The sequence below is a fragment of the Mandrillus leucophaeus genome, unplaced genomic scaffold (genome assembly GCF_000951045.1).
Source record: "Mandrillus leucophaeus isolate KB7577 unplaced genomic scaffold, Mleu.le_1.0 Scaffold995, whole genome shotgun sequence".
NCBI lineage: Eukaryota > Metazoa > Chordata > Mammalia > Primates > Cercopithecidae > Mandrillus > Mandrillus leucophaeus.
Genome location: NW_012110863.1, coordinates 107,673 through 127,392, shown reverse-complemented (window position 1 = coordinate 127,392; position 19,720 = coordinate 107,673). Strand labels below are relative to the sequence as shown.

Sequence of the window (19,720 nt, the reverse complement as noted above, 5' to 3'; positions counted from 1 at the left end):
TTGCCCAGGCTGGTCTCAAACTCCTGGGATTAAGCCCTTCTCCTGCCTTGGCCTCCCAAAGCACCAGGATTACAGATGTGAGCCACCATGTTAGGCTTAATCCATCTTGAGTTAATTTTTATATATGGTTAGAGATAGGGATCCAGTTTCGTTCTTCTACATGTGGCTATTCAATTTTCCCAACACCATTTATTGAATAGGGTGTTCTTTGCCCAGTTTATGTCTTTGTACACTTTGTGAAAGGTCAGTTGGTTATACATATTTGGCTTTATTTCTAGGTTCACTACTCCGTTCCGTTGGTCTATGTATGTACTTTTATGCAAGTACCATGCTATTTTGGTTACTTTAGCCTTGTATGGTTTGAAATCTGGTAATGAGATGCCTCTGGCTTCGTTTTTTTACTTGGGATTGCTTTGGCTATTCAGGCCCTTTTTTGATTCCCTGTGAGTTTTAGGAGTATTTTCTCTAATTCTGTGAAGAGTGACAGTGGTACGTTGATAGGAATTGCATCAAATCTGTAGATTGCTTTGGTTAATATGGTCATTTTCACTGTATTGATTCTTCTAATCTATGAACATAGGGCATATTTCCATTTGTTTGTGTCATCTATTATTTCCTTCAGCAGTGCTTTCTAGTTGTCCTTGTAGAGATCTTTCACCTCCTTGGTTAAGTATATTCCTAGATTTTTTTTGTTGTTGCAGCTATTGTAAAAGGGATTAGGTTCTTGATTTGATTCTCACCTTGGTCATTCTTGATGTTTACTAGTGCTACTGATTTGTGTACATTGATTTTGTAACCTGAGACTTTTACCGATTTCATTGATCAAATCTAGGAGTCTTTAGGGTTTTCTAAGCTAAAAGATTATGTCATAGGCAAACAGAGATAGTTTGACTTTCTCTTTTCCAATTTGGATGCCCTGTCTTTCTTTCTCTTATCTAATTGCTCTGGCTAGGACTTCCCAGTTTTATTCTAAACATGCATGAAATAAGAAGTAAAATGAAAAGTAATTGATGATTAGTTTATTCCATATCTCTCATATGCAGAAAAAATTAATTCCAAATTCAATGCTGAAACACACATTATCCTTTACTTTTATATTAGATATTAGATCCTGTCTTGTTCCAAAAAGAGATTTTAAAATTGCTTATAAAATACATAAGAATCAAGAAGATAAGTTGAAAGTGTTACCAAAAAGAGAAACATAAAAAGGATGGGGGTAACAGTTACTAGACAGCTTAGCCTAGTCTTGGATTACAGTAATCTGCAGATACATGTTGTGTGAATGACATCTGAAGGTGTTATCTTACACTGTAAATGATTTTTATGGCTACACATACAATATTTCATAAAGACGAAAATGCATTTCTAGTGAATTTCTAAACTTGTTTGTAAACAGTAACTTCTTTTAAATTAGCTAACTCTAAATGATCTGTTCTAATTAACTAATTTTCAACTTGCATAACGTGAAAAAGAAGTAATTTTCTTCAACTTGTTACTTTACTGAAACATTTCAAATATGCTTTTCCATAATATTTACCAGGGTTACTAGTAACCGAAACTTACCAGATAATGGACTGTTTCTTTCCTCACTACCTTTTAAATATATATGTCCCTTGGAAGAGACTGAAGTGAGAAATTAAAAGCATGAGAACTAGAAAGGAAAGAAGAGCATAGGAGTTTCTATGAGGATAATAAACCCACATGGGAAGAGCCAGATAACAAAATCAACTTTTTTATTTTCTAACAAAACACATTTTAATGTAATCCATATTTAACTGCAGACTTGCCTTAAAACAAGAAAAAGAGGAGAAAGGAAATGCTGTCATGTTATATAATAAATATAGTGAACCGTTAAGACTAAAAGAAGAGGAATGTGGGAAAGAGGTTGAAACAAAGCAACGACTTAAATGGACACTGAGAAGACTCGTTAAGGAGTTGAAGACAGTAAGAAACAACTTGGATCTGGTAGATTAATCTTTGGTGAAAACTTCATATTTCTAACTTTATGTTTCATCAATATTACTTATAATTTTTTTGGCTTCATGTATATAGTTTAGGTTTAAAACAAACCAAAACTGTTATCTCCTCTTAAAAGTGAACCATGGCATTTATAGTTAAAATTATTTACTGTAAACCTTGGTATCTAGTAGATGCTTAGCCTATGTTTTCAGAATGGAGGATAAGTTGAGTTTAATCACTAACATAGATGTTCATTTGCACATTGTTTATGTTAATATACAGGCTAAATAGCTTTGAAACTATAATGACACTAGTTAAATGTTTTGAAAGAAATTTTATTTCACAATGCTGTATCTTCCCATATTTAAGAACTGTTTTTCTCTTTGACAAATTTAGCTGTCATGTGTGCAATTAAGATTTGAGCGATTCTTGAGGGATAAAAGTTCTTGTGCTTTAACAAGCTACTTCCTTTTAACCATTTTATAAGAGAAAGTCTGCTCTTAATTAACCTTTTAGACTTTCTTTTTCAGTGCTATTAGACCAAAACCTCCATGTTATCTCTAGGTTGTGCAGGAGCGAAACGATGTCCAGAAGCAACTTTCTGAAGAACAGAATGCCAGAATATTACAAGATCAGATTCTGACGAGTAAACAAAAGGAGCTAGAAATTGCTCAAAAGAAAATTAATTCTGAGGTATTTTCTTTAGTTATTTCCAAATATATTTTTGTATGTGAATGTATTTTTAAAAAACAACTCTATGCAACTTGGAAAGTATAATGGATTTTTGAACCACACACACACACACACACACACACATATACACATTTAAGGGTGGTGATAGTGGTTCTGGCAGTTTTGGCCCATTGGATAAAATCATGTTTTTTTTTTTTTTTGAGACGGAGTCTCACTCAGTTGCCCAGGCTGGAGTGCAGTGGCACAATCTCTGCTCACTGCAGGCTCCGCCTCCTGGGTTCACGCCATCCTCCCACCTCAGCCTCCCAAGTAGCTGAGATTACAGGTACCCGCCACCGCGCCTGGCTAATTTTTTGTATTTTTAGTAGAGACGGGGTTTTGCCATTCACAGGATGGTCTCGATCTCCTGACCTTGTGATCCATCCACCTCGGCCTCCCAAAGTGCTGGGATTACAGGCGTGAGCCACCATGCCTGGCCCAAAGTCATGTTCTTAATTCAACTCTGCAAGAGTCAAGTAGTGACATTCACAGTAGCCTTATCCAAAGGAGAAACCTTTGTTATTTTTCATAGGAATTAATGATCTTTCCACAATCTCAAAACCCTTGCTACTAACAACAGACGTTCTAGTTTTCAGACATGATTTCATCTTCCTAACATATTAATGGAGAGGTCACATTATTATTTCCATTGGTAGTAAAGATGAAATGTAAAGCCAGTTCAGAGGCTATACTTCAGATGCCATTCCCCTTACTTTTGAGGAGAGTAACAGTTTGCTCCAAGTAACCTCTCATATCAGTGCAAAGAACTTTGAAAACACTGATATGCCATAATATAAACTTAGTGATAATTTATTGGTAAGTATTTTGTTCCCCTGTTTCATGCTTATTTCTGTTTCAAACATTATAAAGAGGAAACAGAAGTTATTGCTATATTTCTATATTTACAACACAGAAGTAATCGTGATTTGGTGGAAGAGCACTAGAAGTAAGAGGACCTAGGGAAAATCCTGCAGCTTGCATATTTTTTGACCTTTCCTTTCAGAATTGTGACATAAATGAGTTCAGTGATGTATGTATAAGTGCTTGGTACAAGGCCAGGCGCAGGGGCTCATGCCTGTAATCCCAGCACTTTGGAAGGCTGTGGTGGGTGGATCACTTGAGCCCAGGAGTTCCAGACCAGCCTGGGCAGCATGGCGAAACCCCATCTCTACAAAGAGTACAAATAAGTTTAGCTGGGTGTGGGGGCGTGTGCCTCTAGTTCAGCTACCCAGGAGGTTGAAGTGGGAGAATCACCTGAGCCTGGGAGGCCGAGGCTACGGTAAGTCTTGATTGTGCCACTGCCCTCTAACCTGAGTGATGTAGTGGAGACCCTGTCTCGAAAAAAAAAAAAAAAAAACCTAATATAATGCTTAGATTTAGCATTTATGAATAAATGTAATTCTTATATAACTGACAATAAAAATGTTAGAAAAATAAAATGGCTATAGAATATTCTCAGGACAAAAAAAACAGAACTTAAAGTTGGGAAATTTCCTTTGTCCAGATATATGCAAAGCTACAGCTTTTACTATAGGGTGGTGTATAGGTTAGATGTTAGAGTGTAAAGCCAATTTTTTAATGTAATCACATTTATTAATCTTTCATTTTATGCCTTTGAGTTTGTTGTAATTCAGGGAAAGTCTTCCAATTCTGAGATGCTTAAAAATGCTCCAGTCATTTATTTTTTACTTTCATGGATTCATTATCTTCAAATAAATTTATGCAAGTTTTGGGAATTTATGTTCTATGAGGTTTGAAGTTTCGATCCAATATTTTTTTCCAGTTGGATATCCACTTATGGCAATCTTTTCATTGTATACATGTTCAGGTTATTCTTTAATTTCAGAGGAAATCATGATATGTCATTTTATTGAGTGCTAGTAAATGTTTCCTTTCTTACTTAGATTTCTCATAGGCATAAAAAAGAAAAGGATCTCTTGCATGAAAATTGCATGTTGCAGGAAGAAATTGCCTTGCTGAGACTGGAAATAGATACAGTAAATAATCAGAACCAGCAAAAGGAAAAGAAATATTTTGAAGACATTGAGGTTGTGAAAGAAAAGAATGATAACCTTCAAAAAATTATAAAACTAAATGAGGAAAAATTAACAGAAACAATACTGCAGTACAGTGGACAGCTGAACGATCTGACAGCTGAGAATAAAATACTCAGTTCTGAACTGGAAAATGAGAAACAGAACCAAGAAAGACTGGAAATAGAAATGGAATCGTATCGTTGTAGACTGGCTGCTGCTCTGCATGATTGTGATCAAAGTCAGACATCAAGAGACCCAAAACTTGATTTCCAGAGAACAAGACAAGAGTGGATTCATTTACAGGACAAAAAAAAGGTTGATATGTCTGACCTACAAGCTAAGACTGAGATTCTTTCTGAAAAACTTTCTAATGCTGAAAGTAAAATCAGCAGCCTACAAATTCAGCTCCATAACACAAGAGATGCTGTTGAAAGAAAGAGTTTGATTTTGGAACGTTTGCAAAGAGACCTCAGCCAAACACACTGTGAGAAGAAAAAAATTGAACAAATGTACCAAACTGAACAACGCAAACTGAAGGAATCTGTAGAGGAGAGATTATCTCAACTACAAAGTGAAAATACATTGCTTCCACAGCAACTTGATGATGCTCACAAGAAAGCTAACAGTCAGGAAAAGACAATCAGTACTATCCAAGACCAATTTCATGCTTTTGCCAAAAATCTTCAAGCTGAGAGTGAAAAGAAGATTCTTTCACTACAAGAGAAGAACAAGGAGTTGATGGATGAATATAATCATTTACAAGAAAGAATGCATCAATGTGAGAAAGAGAAAGCACGAAGAAAAGTAAGTATTAAGAAAGATAAAATATTTTTCAATCTTCCTGATAGAAAATCTAAAGTAATATTTGGTTATGGCTAAATGGTGTATCTGTAGCAGGACAAGCCGCAGACAAAACCCCTCAGACACGGAGAAAGTGAAGGGAGTGGCTTTAATCAGCTGAGAGCATCGACAGGCTAGCCTCTTAAAGTTCGAGCTCGTCAGGTGCTCAACTTCTGTCCCTTTAAAGGACTCACAACTCTAAGGGGGTCCACATGAGAGGGTCGTGATTGATTGAGCAAGCCAGCGGGTACATGACAGGGGCTGCGAGCGCCACCAGCGATCAGAGTGAAACAGAACAGAACAGGAGGTTTCACAATGTCTTTCCATACAATGTCTGGAATCTATAGATAGCATCAGTTGCTAGGTCAGGGGTTGAATTTTAACTACCAGGTTTGGGTCAAGCAGGCCCAGGCCTGGTTTCGGGTCTGGTTCCTAGGTGCTGGGCTACCTGTCTTTAGTTTCGCTTCTCTTTCCTTTTCTGAGTATGAAACAATGTAAAACAATGTGAGAGGGTCTCTCTCTTCCCTCAGTATCTAGTTAAATATAAAAATATATAGATGATAAATGTATTTGCTATATCAGCCTAGAAATGTACAGCAAAAAAGAAGTTAAACCTGAAAGATGCTTTACTTTGAGTAAAGAAATTGTGTCATCTATGAAATTTTAAGTTCAGTTGCAGTGTTAATAGGTACAGACTAATACTCACAATGTAGTCTTATGCTGCTAAAATGATCATTGCAATGCCTTTATGTGGCCCTGTTTTAAGACGATGATGAAGCAGATAAACAGAAATGCTCATATTTGACGTATTTTGAAATTAAGATTCAGTGAGGAGGGTTACTTTGACCGTTAATTCCAGATTTCCCAGGTGAACTGAAGTGTACTCCTGTATCTCATAATACTTTTCCTTCAGTAGTTTTGTGATGTATTTAAGTTGGTATAATCTTATTTTCATTCATATCAATTTGACTTAAATCTGAGACGATTTCAGTCTCAAATTACTTGTTATGACCTCTCAATTCTTTAAAGGCATTTACTTTTCTTTCTTTCTTTCTTTCTTTTTGAGATGGAGTCTTGCGCTGTAATTTTTGTATTTTTAGTAGAAACGGGGTTTCACCATGTTGACTAGGCTGGTCTTGAACTCCTGACCTCAGGTGATCCACCAGCCTCAGCCTCCCAAAGTGCTGGGATTACAGGCGTGAGCCATCGCACCCCCACCTAAAGGCATTTACTTTTTATTAAATCATAATTTGGGACAGATGTGAATTTCAGAAAAGCCATGTTAGATTTAATCTTACCACTGGTATTTATAATTTACTTTGAATGTTTTTACAAAGAATTTGCTCATAATTTTCATTTCAAGTCTCACTACCTATCATTCGGATATAACTTTGACCAGTACAGAGGTAATTGTGGCTATCTGTGATTTACTTGTTTGGCATTGAGTCCCATTTTCCAACTAATGAGAGGTGGCAGGATTCCACATATAGCAGGAATGGACTGAATAGGTGAGACAGTTGTAGGAGCTGAGGTCAGGAGGGAGGTAGAGGCCAGGTTACCTAGGGCCTCAAAGGCCATTGGAATTTTACTTGTATTCTGAGATAAAAATCTTTTGGAAAGATCTGAGCAGGCAATTGAATATGCAAGGAACTCTGAGGTTGATTTGAGCTTCTAATAAAAAAGAAGGGGAAAACATTTCACAGTGTGGGATATACCACCAACAGCCCCACCCACGAACTGATTTCTTTTTTAGACTTCAGTAGGTTGTTAAGCATTGCAGATGTTTCAGGGAAGAGTGAATAGTGGGCTGAATCTATTGCCTAAGTTAACAGAAAACTGATTTGGCAGGAAGATAACACCTTCTGTGTCCTTGACTGAATTCAATAATAAACAAGAATGTGTGCACATAAGGAGGTGAACCATATATGTGTTGATATTTTTCAAGGTATGTATGTTAGAGTTAAATCTTACTACCATAATTTAATAATACGGTGATTTATAAATCAGTAACAATTAAAAATACCTTCACAGGTAGTTATGAGACAACTCCAACAAGAATGGACCGATCCCCTAAAACAACAACCTACATCAGAGGCTACATCACGTTGTCACATTAATTTAGATGAGACATTCAATTCAAAGAAGAAATTGGGTCAAATCAGAAGTGAAGTATGTATGAAACATATCAACAGTTAATCTATAGGTGGTGAAATAATGTCAGATGTTTTAGGATACTAATTGCAGTGGATGACTTTCTTTTGTATTTTTATTATAATTCATTTTATTACAATTTTATTATGTTTATAATGCACTTGTTTCTTAACCTCTGGCTTTCATTCTGTCCTTTTCTCCTCATAAGTACATACATTTTAAAAATAAGGATCATTTCCAAAGACCCTTAAGAAAGTTGGGAATTATTCAGTATTCCTCACAGAAGTTGAGAGACTTTTTTTTTTTCTGTGAAGTGGTATTTTTTAGTAATTTCTCTATTGCCATGGTGAGGCAAGCCAGATTAAATTGTAGGATAATGCTTAATAGAATGTTCCAGAAAATTGTCTTATTTCTTATCTTTACTTTTGTGAATGGGTACAGAATCTGTGTATATTTATTTCATGAATTTCAGGATAACTTGTACAGAAAGGCCATAGTACTGTTCTTCAAAATGCAAATGTTTTAATTTACAAACTACTTGAAATGTTAGGCACTTCCTTCATTTTCCTTTCATTTTAAATATATTGTGCTTTTTTACAAATCATGTATAGTATGTACATCCAAAGTACAGAATTAAGAGATGTATCTAGATTCTACCACTGAATTTTTTTTTTTTTTTTTTTTTTTTTTTTGAGACAGAGTCTCGCTTTGCCGCCCAGGCTGGAGTGCAGTGGCGTGATCTTGGCTCACTGCAAGCTCCGCCTCCCGGGTTCATGCCATTCTCCTGCCTCAGCCTCCCGAGTAGCTGGGACTACAGGCGCCCGCCACTCTACCACTGAATTTTTAAAAACAATTTTGCTGAGACATACTTCTCATACCATACAGTTTACCCATTGAACGTGTACAATTCATGGTCTCTTAGTATATTCCCAGAGTGTGTAACCGTCACCATCATCAACTCTAGGATATTTTCATGACCCTGGAAAGAGACAGCAATCTGTTTTGTTTCCATAGATTAGCCTACTCTGGACACTACATATCAGCTGGATTACACAATATGTGGTAGTCTTTTGTGACTGGCTTCTACTAAGCATAACATTTTTAAGGTTCATTGTGTTGTAACATGTATCAGTATTTAATTTCACCTTATCGCTGAATAATTTTCCACTGCATAGACATACCACTCATTTATTTAGCGATTCATCAGGTGATGGACCTTTGGATTCTTTCCATATTTTGGCTATTACTAATCATGCTGCTGTGAACTTTTATGTACAAGTTTTTGTGTTTGCATATGTGTTCCTTTCTCTTGGGTGTATACATATGAGTTGAATTTCTGGGTCATATAGCAACTCTTTGCTTAACCTTTTGAGGAGCTGCCAGTCTGCTTTCCAAAGTGGTTGCACCATTTTACATTCCCATCAGCATTGTATGAGGGTTCTAATTTCTCCACATCCTTGCCAATATTTTCATATTTTTGATTGAAAAAGGATTCCAACCTAGAGGTATGAAGTGGTACCTCATACCACATTGATCAAAATCAATGTGGTTTTGATTCACATTTCCCTAGTAATGAATGACTTTAAGCCCGTTTCTATGTGCTTATGAGCCATTTGTATATCTTCTTTGGAGAAATGTCTATTCAAATCCTTTGCCCACATTAAAATTGGGTTGTCCTAAATTTCTGAACTTTAATTGTTCTTTATATACCCTAGGTGTAAGTCCCTTATCGGAGATGTTTCCAAATATTTTCCATGGCTTCCCTTTTTATTTTCTTTTTTATGATTTATTATGTTTTTAAAATTTATATAATTTTAAATTGTAGAGAGAAGGCCTCACTGTGTTGCCCAGGCTGGTTTTGAACTCCTGAGCTCAAGCAATCCTCCAACCTCAGCCTCCCAAAGTGTTGAGATTACAGCTGTAAGCCACCATGCCCAGCCTCCTTTTCACTTTCTTGATGGTCTCTGTTCAAGCACAGAAGTTTAAATTTTGATGAAGTCCAGTTATTTTATTTTATTTTTTTTTTTTGCAGTCACAAAGATTCATGGCTATGTTTTCTTCTAGGAATTTTATAGTTTTAGTTCTTACATTTACTGGTTCTATTTTGTTACTTTTAGATATGAGATTTGGTGAAAGTCCACCGTTATTCTTTTGCATGTGGATATACAGTTGTCCCAGCACCATTTGTTGAAAAATCTATTCATTTCTCATTTAATTTTTTTACACCCATGTTGAAAATCAGTTGACCATAAAAGTGTGGGTTTGTTTTTAGATTCTCAATTCTAATATATTGAGCTATGTCTATCCTTATGCCAGCAGCAAATCACATTTTAGGAAAACTCGTTTTCAGTCTTGTTGCTTATTACCAGTTGTCTTATGTAAGAATAGAAATTCAAGTAGTAGAATGTCTTTAATTTCACTTTTTGCTTCGTGAAGGAGCGTATAGCCAGCTTATGCCTTGTTGACTCCATGACATGATGAGAGTCAGGCTTACGAAGACAGATCCCATTAATTTTTTTTCTCCAGTCATACCTTTTGTCTCTCACCCAGTGGCTCTCTCTTCACTCCCATTTCCATCAAATCTTGGCCACAGGATATGCTGACTCTGTCTACTATTTATTGCATTATGTTTTATTAACTCATAGAGTCACGTGTAGATTTTAACTATGAAGGGCAGGATTAAGTCTAGGCTGTCATCTTTCCTCGTTGGAAATTGAGCTAATTCGTCATGTTGCAGTTCACAGTTAGATCCTCTTTTGACACAGCACCTGGTTCTCTTGTACAACCCCAGAGCTGAATTCTCTTCTTGACACAGATCCTACATTCTCAGAAACCAGAGTTCCCTGCATTTACCTCCTTTTGCTTAAACAGAGATTCATAGCTATGCTTTTATAGTTCAACACATAATTCATTGAATAAATACTTAACACATAATTCATTGAATAAACCCATTCAAAGAACAACTTCCAGGAGTGCAGCAACTAGAAATCAGGTCATGTCCAGGCATTTATCAGAAACAAGTAGTCGAATTGGTTGTATGAAATTCAAAATTTCAGAGTCAATTTGTATGATATGGAGAAGCATTTTGGTACAACATAAAGATGAGACGCTCTTCCCTTCTCCATACAAATGAGCTTGAAGTAAGGTAAAGGGGAAATTGTGTTTAATAGCTTAACACTCAAAGGACACTACATTTGTTTTACTTCTGAGATTATTAAAACTGATTCCATAATATTTTTTTATTTCCTCATTGAGGAAATCGAAATGAAGACTGAATCCTAGATTGATTAATAAATACCCAAAGCTGCTTATCACTTTTAGAATTTCAGTTCATTGAAATCAGGTACAATGTCTGATTTTTGGTTATTAATCAAGTATTTCTAGTTTTTTCAACTTTATACTTCAAATTATGTATCTCCTTCCTTCCTCATCTCCTCCACGAGTGCATAAGAGTTTTGTTTTTCTCCCCAACCTCACCACGATTTTTTACTTTTGGGACTTTGTGTTGTTTTTTGTTGTTGTTGTTATTGTTGTTTGTTTGTTTTTGATAGTAGCCATTCTGTGGTGAGACAATGTCTCATTTGGGATTTTATTTCCATTTTCCTGTTAGTGATGTTGAGAACTTTTCCATATTTTTGTGGCTATTCATACATCTTCTTTTTAGAAATGTCTCCTTAAATTCTTTGTCTGCATTTTAGGGGGATTATTAACTACTTTTTACTGTTGAGTTATTTGAATTCCCGGTATAGTCTAGATATTAGACTTTCTCAGATGAATAGATTTGTAAATATTGTCTCCCTGTCTACAGATTGTTGGTAGTTTTTTTCACTCTGTTGGTTGCTTCCTTTGCCGTGAAGAAACTTAATTTTAATATAGCCTCACTTACCTATTTTTGTTTTTATGCCTGTGCTTATTTTTGGCATATGCCTGTGATAACTTAGCTATAAAATCTTTGCCTTGACCTGAAGCATTTTCCCTGTATTTTCTTGTAGTAGTTTTATAATTTTGTATCTCATGTTTAAGTCTTTAATCCATTTTGAGTTGATTTTTGTATATGGTGAAGGATAGGGACCTGGTTTCATTCTTCTTGTTCCAGATATCCAGTTTTCCCAGTCCCATTTGTTGAAGAGAGGGTTCCTTCCCCAATGTATGTTCTTGACACTTTTGTTGAAAATCAGGTGTCTGTAAATATGTGGATTTATTTCTGAGTTCTCTATTCTGTTCCATTGGTTTAATTTTCTGTTTTTATACCAAGACCATGCTCTTTTGGTTACTGTAACCTTGAAATATATTTTGAAGTCAGGTAGAGAGATGCCTCCAGCTTTGTTATTTTCCCTCAGGCTTGGCTTGTATAGTCTAGCTTTTTTTGTGGTTCCATATGAATTTTAGGATTGTTTTTTCCATTTCTGTGAAGAATATTATTGGTGTTTTTTTGTTGCAAGTTATAAAGGGCATTTTATTTTTATCTTATTTATTCTTTCTCTTTCTTAACTTTTATTTTAGATTCAGGGGGTACATGTGCAGGTTTGTTACAAAGGTATATTGCATAATGCTTAGGTTTAGGGCACAATTGAACCTATCACCCAGGTAGTGAGCATAGTACCTTTTTTCAATCATTGTCCCAACCCAATCCCCCTTCTTATAGTCCCCAGTGTCTATTGCTCCTGTCTTTATGTCCAAGTGTACCCAATGTTTAACTCCCACTTATAAGTGAGAACATGTAGTATTTAGTTACCTGTTTCCGCATCAATTTGCTTAGGATAATGCCCTTCAACTGCATCCGTGTTGCTGCAAAGGACAGTATTTTGTTCTTTTTATAGCTGCATAGTATTACATATTGTTTATGTGCTACGTTTTCTTAATCCAGTGCACCATTGATGAGCTTCTGGCTTCATTCCATATCTTTGCTATTGTGAATAGTTCTGCAGTGAACATAGGGGTGCATGTGTCTTTTTGGTAGAATGATTTGGTAGAATGATTGTGTCTTGACTGAAGTAATTTATCAGTTCCAGGATAAATTGGAAGACTCTTTTGAGTTTTCTAGGTATAGAATCATATCATCCACAAAGAGAGATAGTTTGGCATCTTTTCCTTTTTGGATGCCTTTTCTTTCTTTCTTTTGTCTGATTGCTCTGACTAGGAGTTCCAGTACTATGTTGAATACATGTGGTGAGACTGGGCATCCTTGTCTTGTTCCAGTTGTCAAGGGGAATGCTTCCAACTTTTTTTGTTCCTTTTTCTTTAATTTTTTCTTTATTGTTTTATAGAGACAAGGTCTAACTGTGTTGCCCAGGCTGGTCTCAGACTCCTGGCCTCAAGTGATTCTACTGTCTTCACCTCCCAACATGCTGGGGTTACAAGCATGAGCCACTGCACTCAGTCCCTACTTCCAGCTTTTGCCCATTCTGTATGGTTTTAGCTGTGGGTTTGTTACCGAGAGTCCCTTATTATTTTGAGGTCTATTTCTTTGATGCCTAATCTGTTGAGTGTTTTTTTCATGAAGGAATGATGGACGTTATTGAAAGCTTTTTTGCATCTTTTGAAATGATCATATGGTTTTTCTTTTTCACTCTGTTTATGTGGTTAAACACATTTATTGATTTGTGTACTTTGAACCAACTTGAATCACAAATATAAAGCCAACTTTATTGTGGTGAAGTAAGTTTTTGATGTGTTGCTGGATTTTGTTTGCTGATATTTTGTTGAGGACTTTGTTGTCTACATTCATCGGGGATATTGGGCTGTGTTTTCTTTATTTGTTGTGTCTTTGCTGGCTTTTAGTATCAAGATGACGCTGGCGTCATACAATGAGTTAGGGAGAAGTATCTCCTCAATATTTTGGAATAGTTTCAGTAGGTTTGTTAACAGCTTTTCTTTGTGTGTCTGGTGGAAATTGGCTGTGAGTCAGTCTGATCTGGATCTGTTTTTGGCTAGTAGGTTTTTTATTACTGATTCAATTACAGAACTTGTTATTCATCTGTTCATAATTTTAATTTCCTCCTGGTTCAATCTTTGTTAAGTTGTGTTTCCAGGGATTATCCATTTCTTCTAGATATTCTAGTTTGTGTGCATACAGTGGTGTTCATTGTAGTCTCTGAGGATCTTTTGTATTTCTATGGGGTTGGTTGTAATGTCATCTTTGTCATTTCTGATTGTGCTTATTTAGATGTTCTCTGTTTTGTTGTTTTGTTTTGTTTTGTTTTAATTTGTCTAACTAGTGGCCTTCAGTATCATTTATCCTTTTGGTTTCATTGATCCTTTGTATGGATTTTGGGGCCTCAAATTTCTCAGGTATGCTCTGATTTTAGTTATTTCTTTTCTGCTGCCAACTTTGGGGATTTTTGTTCTTGTTTTGTAGTTCCTCTCAGCACAGTGTCAGCTTGTTAATTACTGATCTAACTTTTCGACATATTTGTTTTGTGCTATGAGCTTTCCTCTTATGCTGCTTTTGCTGTATCCCAGAAGTTTTGGTATAATGTTTCTTTTTGCTTATTACAAATAATTTTTTGATTTCTGCCTTAAATTATTTCTTTTCCCAATGTCATTTAGGAGCCAGTTGTTTGATTTCCATGTAATTGTGTGATTTTCAGAGATCTTTTTGGTATTCATTTCTATTTTTATTGCAGTGTAGTCCAAGAGTATGGTGTCGTGTGATTTCATTTTTTAAAAATTTATTACGACTTGCTTTATGGCCAAGCATATTGTTGATCTTGGAGTAAGTTCTTTGTGCAGATGAGAAAAAAGTGTATTCTGTGGTTATTTGGTGGAGTATTCTGTAGATGTCTGTTAGGTGCAATTAGTCAAGTGTTAAATTTAAGCCCAGAATTTCTTTGTTAGTTTTTTGTCTCGGTGATTTGCCTTAACACTATCAATGAGGTGTTAAAGCCTCCCACTGTTATTGTGTGACTGAGTCTTTTGGTAGGTCTGGAAGGACTTGGTTGTTTTTGAATCTGGGTGCTCCAGTGTTGGGTGGGTATATATTTAGGATAGGGATATCTTCTTGGTGAATTGAGTCCTTTATCATTGTGTAATGCCCTTCTTTGTCCTTTTTTGGCTGTTGTTGGTTTAAAGTCTGTTTTTTGGCTGTTGTTGGTTTAAAGTTTGTTTTTTGCAAGGGGTGACAGATCTTTGTCCATCCGTTTACTCAGAGCCTGTGGGTGCATTACATGTGAGATGTGTCTTCTGAAGATAGCAGACTGTTAGTTCTTGTTGTTGGTTTGTTTTTTTAATTCAACGTGCCACTCTGTGCCTTTTAAGTGAGGCATTTAGACCATTGAATTCAGTGTTAATATTTATATGTGAGATTTTGACTCTGCCATGATGTGTTTAGCTGGTGCTTTGTACTCTTGATTGTATAGTTGTGTAATAGAGTCTGTGGTCTATGTACTTAAGTGTGTTTTTGTGGTAATGGGTATTATTCTTTCTTTTCCATATTTAGGACCCCCTTAAGAACATCTTATAAGTCTGGTCTAGTGGTAATGAATTCCCTTAGTGTTTGTCTGGAAAAGATTGTATTTCTCTGTCACTGATGAGGCTTAGATTAGAGTTACATGAAGTTCTTGGCTGAAATTTCTTTAAGGATGCTGAAAATAGGCCCCACTTTCATCTGGCTTATAAGGTTTTTGCCAGAAAGAGGTCAGCTGTTCACCTGATGCAGGTGTTTTAGCTGCCTGTAAGATTTTTCCTTTCATGTTGACCTTGGAAAGTCTAATGGGCTGTGTATCTTGGGGATGGTTGTAGAGGTTCTGTGAATTTCTTGAATTTTTCCATCAACCTCTCATGAGATTGGGGAAATTTTCATGAACTGTATCCTCAGATATGTTTTCCAAGTTGCATACTCTCTCTCCTTCTCTCTCAGCAATGCCAATGAGTCATAGATTGGTGTCTTTACAAAATCCCACATTCCTCAGATGTTTTGTTCATTTTTAAAATTGTTTTTTCTTTATTTTTGTCTCGGTTGATTCAAAAGACTGATCTTTGAGTTCTGTAATCCTTTCCTCTACTTGGTCTCATTTGGTTTTGAAGTTCCCTCCTGTGTTGAATTTTGCAGCTCCAGAAGTTCAATTTGCCTCTTTTTAAAAATGGCTATGTCGTGTTTCAACTCCTGGATGGTTATACTGGTTCCTTGGATTGGGTTTCAGCTTTCTCTTTAATCTCATTGAGCTTTGTTGTTGTTGAGATTCTGAATCGCATGTCTGTCATAAAGCATGTCATTACACTTCAATCTGGTGAGATTTTATTGCTGGGGAGCTAGTGTGATTTTTTTGGAGGTAATGAAACTCTCTGATTTGTTGAATTGTTGGAGTCCTTGTGCTGATTATTCCTCATCTGAGAGTGCTGCAGTTTCTTTATCTTTTTGAAATTCCTGTCATTTGGATGGGGATTTTTGTTTTTATGTTCTTTTCTTCCCTTTGAGGGTTTGTGGTGTGTATTGTGTATCGTTGATTGGCTTTGTTTCTGGGTGGTTTCAGATGGCCAGGACTCCACACAGGTTCCTTCGTTGTGGCTACTTTCCTGCACTGGGTTTCACAGATGTGTGTTGAAGGTATATAATAATTTTTGTTTGGTGGTGTAATTCAGTCTGCAATCCAGGAGATGGTGCTCTAGAGTACGGGCTGGCAAGCCTCTTTTCTATTTCAGTGTGTTTGCAGCAGTGCTCTGGGGAAGAGGGAGAAGTAGGATTGGGAAGGTGAGAGATAACCCCCTCACCAAATCAGTTCCTGGAACTTGGGAGAGCCCCCTCCAATCACTGGTGCCACACATGAATTTTATGGGCTGCGCACCTCCCACCCTTAGGGCGGCCCAAGCCACAAGTTAGGTTGCTAAGAGACCAACAACTCCCTGGAGACCTACTGGTCCTCTGGGCTTAGTAGAGTCAGAGCAGGTTGTAGAGTATGTCTGTGTGTCTGCGGGTGGTCTGTTACAATGTCAGTCAAGGCGGGAGGATCCCCAGGCAGGGCTGTGGTTCTGTGGGGTGCAGCTGGTGTGGTGCCCATGGCCCAGGGTATTTTGCCCAGCAGACAGTTGTGGGGAACACCCAGCCGCACTTGCCCAACCAGGCCTCCCTCCATTGTCTGCCCCCAGGGCAGGCCCAACTAGGTAGTTTTGTCTCCTATCCTTCCATACCCAGATCACTGGACTATTAGCTGTTTCAGGCTCCCTCAGGCAGAGGCCGTGGACAGACAGGTTACACCCTTCCTGGACAGGTCTTGTAGAACAGGGTTCCCAACCTCCAGGTGGTGGACCAGTACCAGTCAGTGGCCTGTTAGGAACTGGGCTGCACAGCAGGAGGTGAGGGGAGGGCTGGTGAGTGAGCATTACCACCTGAGCTTTGCCTCTTGTCACATCAGCAGTGGCATTAGCTTCTCATAGGAGCACAAGCCCTGTTGTGAACTGTCTACGTGAGGGATCTAGATTGCGTGCTCTTAATGAGAATCTAATGCCTGATGATCTGAGGTGGAATAGTGTCATCGTGAAACCATCCTCACCCCCGCCGTCTGTGGAAAAATTATTTTCCACGAAGCCAGCCCCTGGTGCCAAAAAGGTTGAGGACTGCTGTTGTAGAGGGAGCTCACTTGGCTCCCACACTGGCATATGAACTCAGGCCTCCCTCTTCTTGGCATTCTGAGAGAGGAAACTTCTCCTGTTCTTGAGCTCAGGCCACAGATACCAGCTCAGTATACTTGAGCAGCGTGCTTGAATCCTGGGGGTATTGAGACCAGGTTCATGACTTTGTCTTCTGGTCCCATGGGGTTGAGCATTGGCTGTGCTGGGGATGGGGGCTGAACTACTCCCAGGCCTCTGGCAAAGCACTCAGTTGGGGCAGTGGAGGCTACGCTGTGTGCTTACCCTTGTGTGAGTAGCCAGGCAGGGGCCTTGGGAGGGACTGGTGGACAAAAAGGTACACAGACCAGATATGCTGCAGTCCCATGGTAAATGCAGCCCTACTGTCTGCTGGCCTGGCGGTAAACAGGAGCTAGAGTCATTCAGAACAAGGTGGAGAGCCTTGGGGGATGGGTGCCTATGGTCATGTTTTGCTGCAGCTGCACCAGGTGCCAAACCCTCTGGGCTGTATGCAGGTTTGAGCTCTGCCTGTGACTATTCGCCAGCCAGTTCCTCTTGCCAATTCAGGTGTCTTTGTGGGTGCAGGGATCTCTGGGAGCTAGTATCCCAGAGTTCCTTGCTGGGAGTGTGGTGCTGCACAGTTCCTTCACTCACCCCTTCCTTAGTTTCTGGATTGGGGAGTGATTCTAGTGCTTGGTGACTCTGTGCAGGCTTCCCAGATTTCTTCCTCTTCATCCTTGATGCCTGCATTACCTCTCTATCAAATTTCAGTGTTTTCTCTCCAAAGACCTGCTTGAAGTGTGATTATTCACTTGATATTTTGGTTTCTTTCTCACAGAGAGGCATTTCCTGGCTGCATGTGGTGACCATCTTGTTTCCCCCTAAAAACATCAAAAATTGGTATTTAATAGAGCTTGCATTGAATCTGTAGACCGCTTTCAGTAATAAAGTCATTTAACCAATATTCTTCCAGTCTGTGAGCATGCAATATCTTTCCATATTTGTGTCCTCTACAATTTCTTTCGTCAGTGTTTTGTAGTTTGTTTGTTTGTTTGTTTGTTTGTAAAGGTCTTTTATCTCTTTGATTAACTTTTTCTGAGGCATTTTATTATTTTGTAGCTAGAGTAGTGGGACTGCCTTCTTGATGTCTTTTTATTCTAGTTGATTATTAGTGTATAGAAATGTTACACATGCCATTGGCACTGTTTTTATATGCTGATTTTGTGGCCTGAACCTTTGCTGAATTTTTTAGTTCTAACAGACTTTTTTGGTGGCATATTTATGGTTTTCTGTATATGGGATCAGGTCATGTGCACTGGGAGACAATTTGACTTTCTATTTTCCAGTTTGGATCCCCTTTATTTCTCTGATGATTTTTGTATCTGTGTCCTTCAGGGATATTGGCATATAGTTTTGTTTTTGTGTCTCTGTCTGGGTTTGACCTTAGAGTAATACTGACCTTTAGAATAAACTATGAAGATTTTGGAATAATTTATGAAAAATTGGTGTTAGTTTTTCCTTAAAACTTTAGAAGAATTCAGAGTAAACTTAACCCAATTTTAGACATTTCTTTGTGGGGATACTTTATTGCTGATTCAATTACATTACCTGTTATTGGTCTGTTCAGGTTTCCATTTCTTCTTGGTTCATTCTAGCTGGTTATACATTTCCAGGAATGTATACATTTTCCCTAGGTTTTGTAGTCTGTTGGCATATAGTTGTTCATAATAGTCTCTCATGACCCCATCTATTTCTTTGGTATCAGTTTTAATATATCCTTCTCTGTTTCTCTTTTTATTTACTTGAGTTTTCTCTTTTTTCTTGTTTAATATGGTTAGTTTATCAGTTGTGTTTATATTTTCCAAAAATCATCTTTTACTTTGAAGGATGTTTTGTTTGTTTGTTTTGCTTTTTTACTCTACCTCATTCAGTTCTGCCCTGCCTTTATCATTTCTTTCCTTCTACTATGTTTGAGTTTTGGGTCCGTTCTTGCTTTTTTGGTTTCTTCAGGTACATTGTTAGGTTGTTTATTTGAAGTCTTTCTCTTTTTTGGATGTAGCTGTTAATTGCTATAAATTGCCCTCTTAGTGCTTCTTTTGTCACTTTCTATAGGGGTTGATTTTTTTTCCCCATTTTCACTGGTTTCAAGGTATTTTTAATCTTTTTCTTAATTTATTGATTGGCCCAGTTGTTCATTCATAAGCAGGCTGTTTAATTTCCATGTGTTTGTACAGTTTACAAAGTTTTTGTCATTATTGATTTCCATTTTTATTCCAATGTGGTTTGAGAAAATACTAGCTATGAGTTTTTAAACACAATATATGGTCTATTCTGGAGAATGTTCTTTGTGCTAATGAGAAGAATGTATATTCTGCAGCTTTTTAATGAAATGTATAAGTGTCAGCTAGGTCCATGTGGTCTATAGTGCAGGTTCATTT

The 19,720-nt window shown here is 37.4% G+C and overlaps 1 protein-coding gene across 2 annotated transcripts in view; it reads left to right on the top strand.

Annotated features, from left to right (window-relative positions):
* Positions 1-19,720, top strand: part of CCDC144NL (coiled-coil domain containing 144 family, N-terminal like) — a 125,537-nt gene that overhangs the window by 82,526 nt on the left and 23,291 nt on the right. For both annotated transcript variants that reach the window (XM_011971258.1, XM_011971259.1), the window contains exons 10-12: positions 1,782-1,965; positions 2,524-2,652; positions 4,596-5,531. In XM_011971258.1, coding sequence (XP_011826648.1) covers positions 1,782-1,965; positions 2,524-2,652; positions 4,596-5,531 — 1,249 coding nt within the window. The remainder of the gene's footprint in view (positions 1-1,781; positions 1,966-2,523; positions 2,653-4,595; positions 5,532-19,720) is intronic.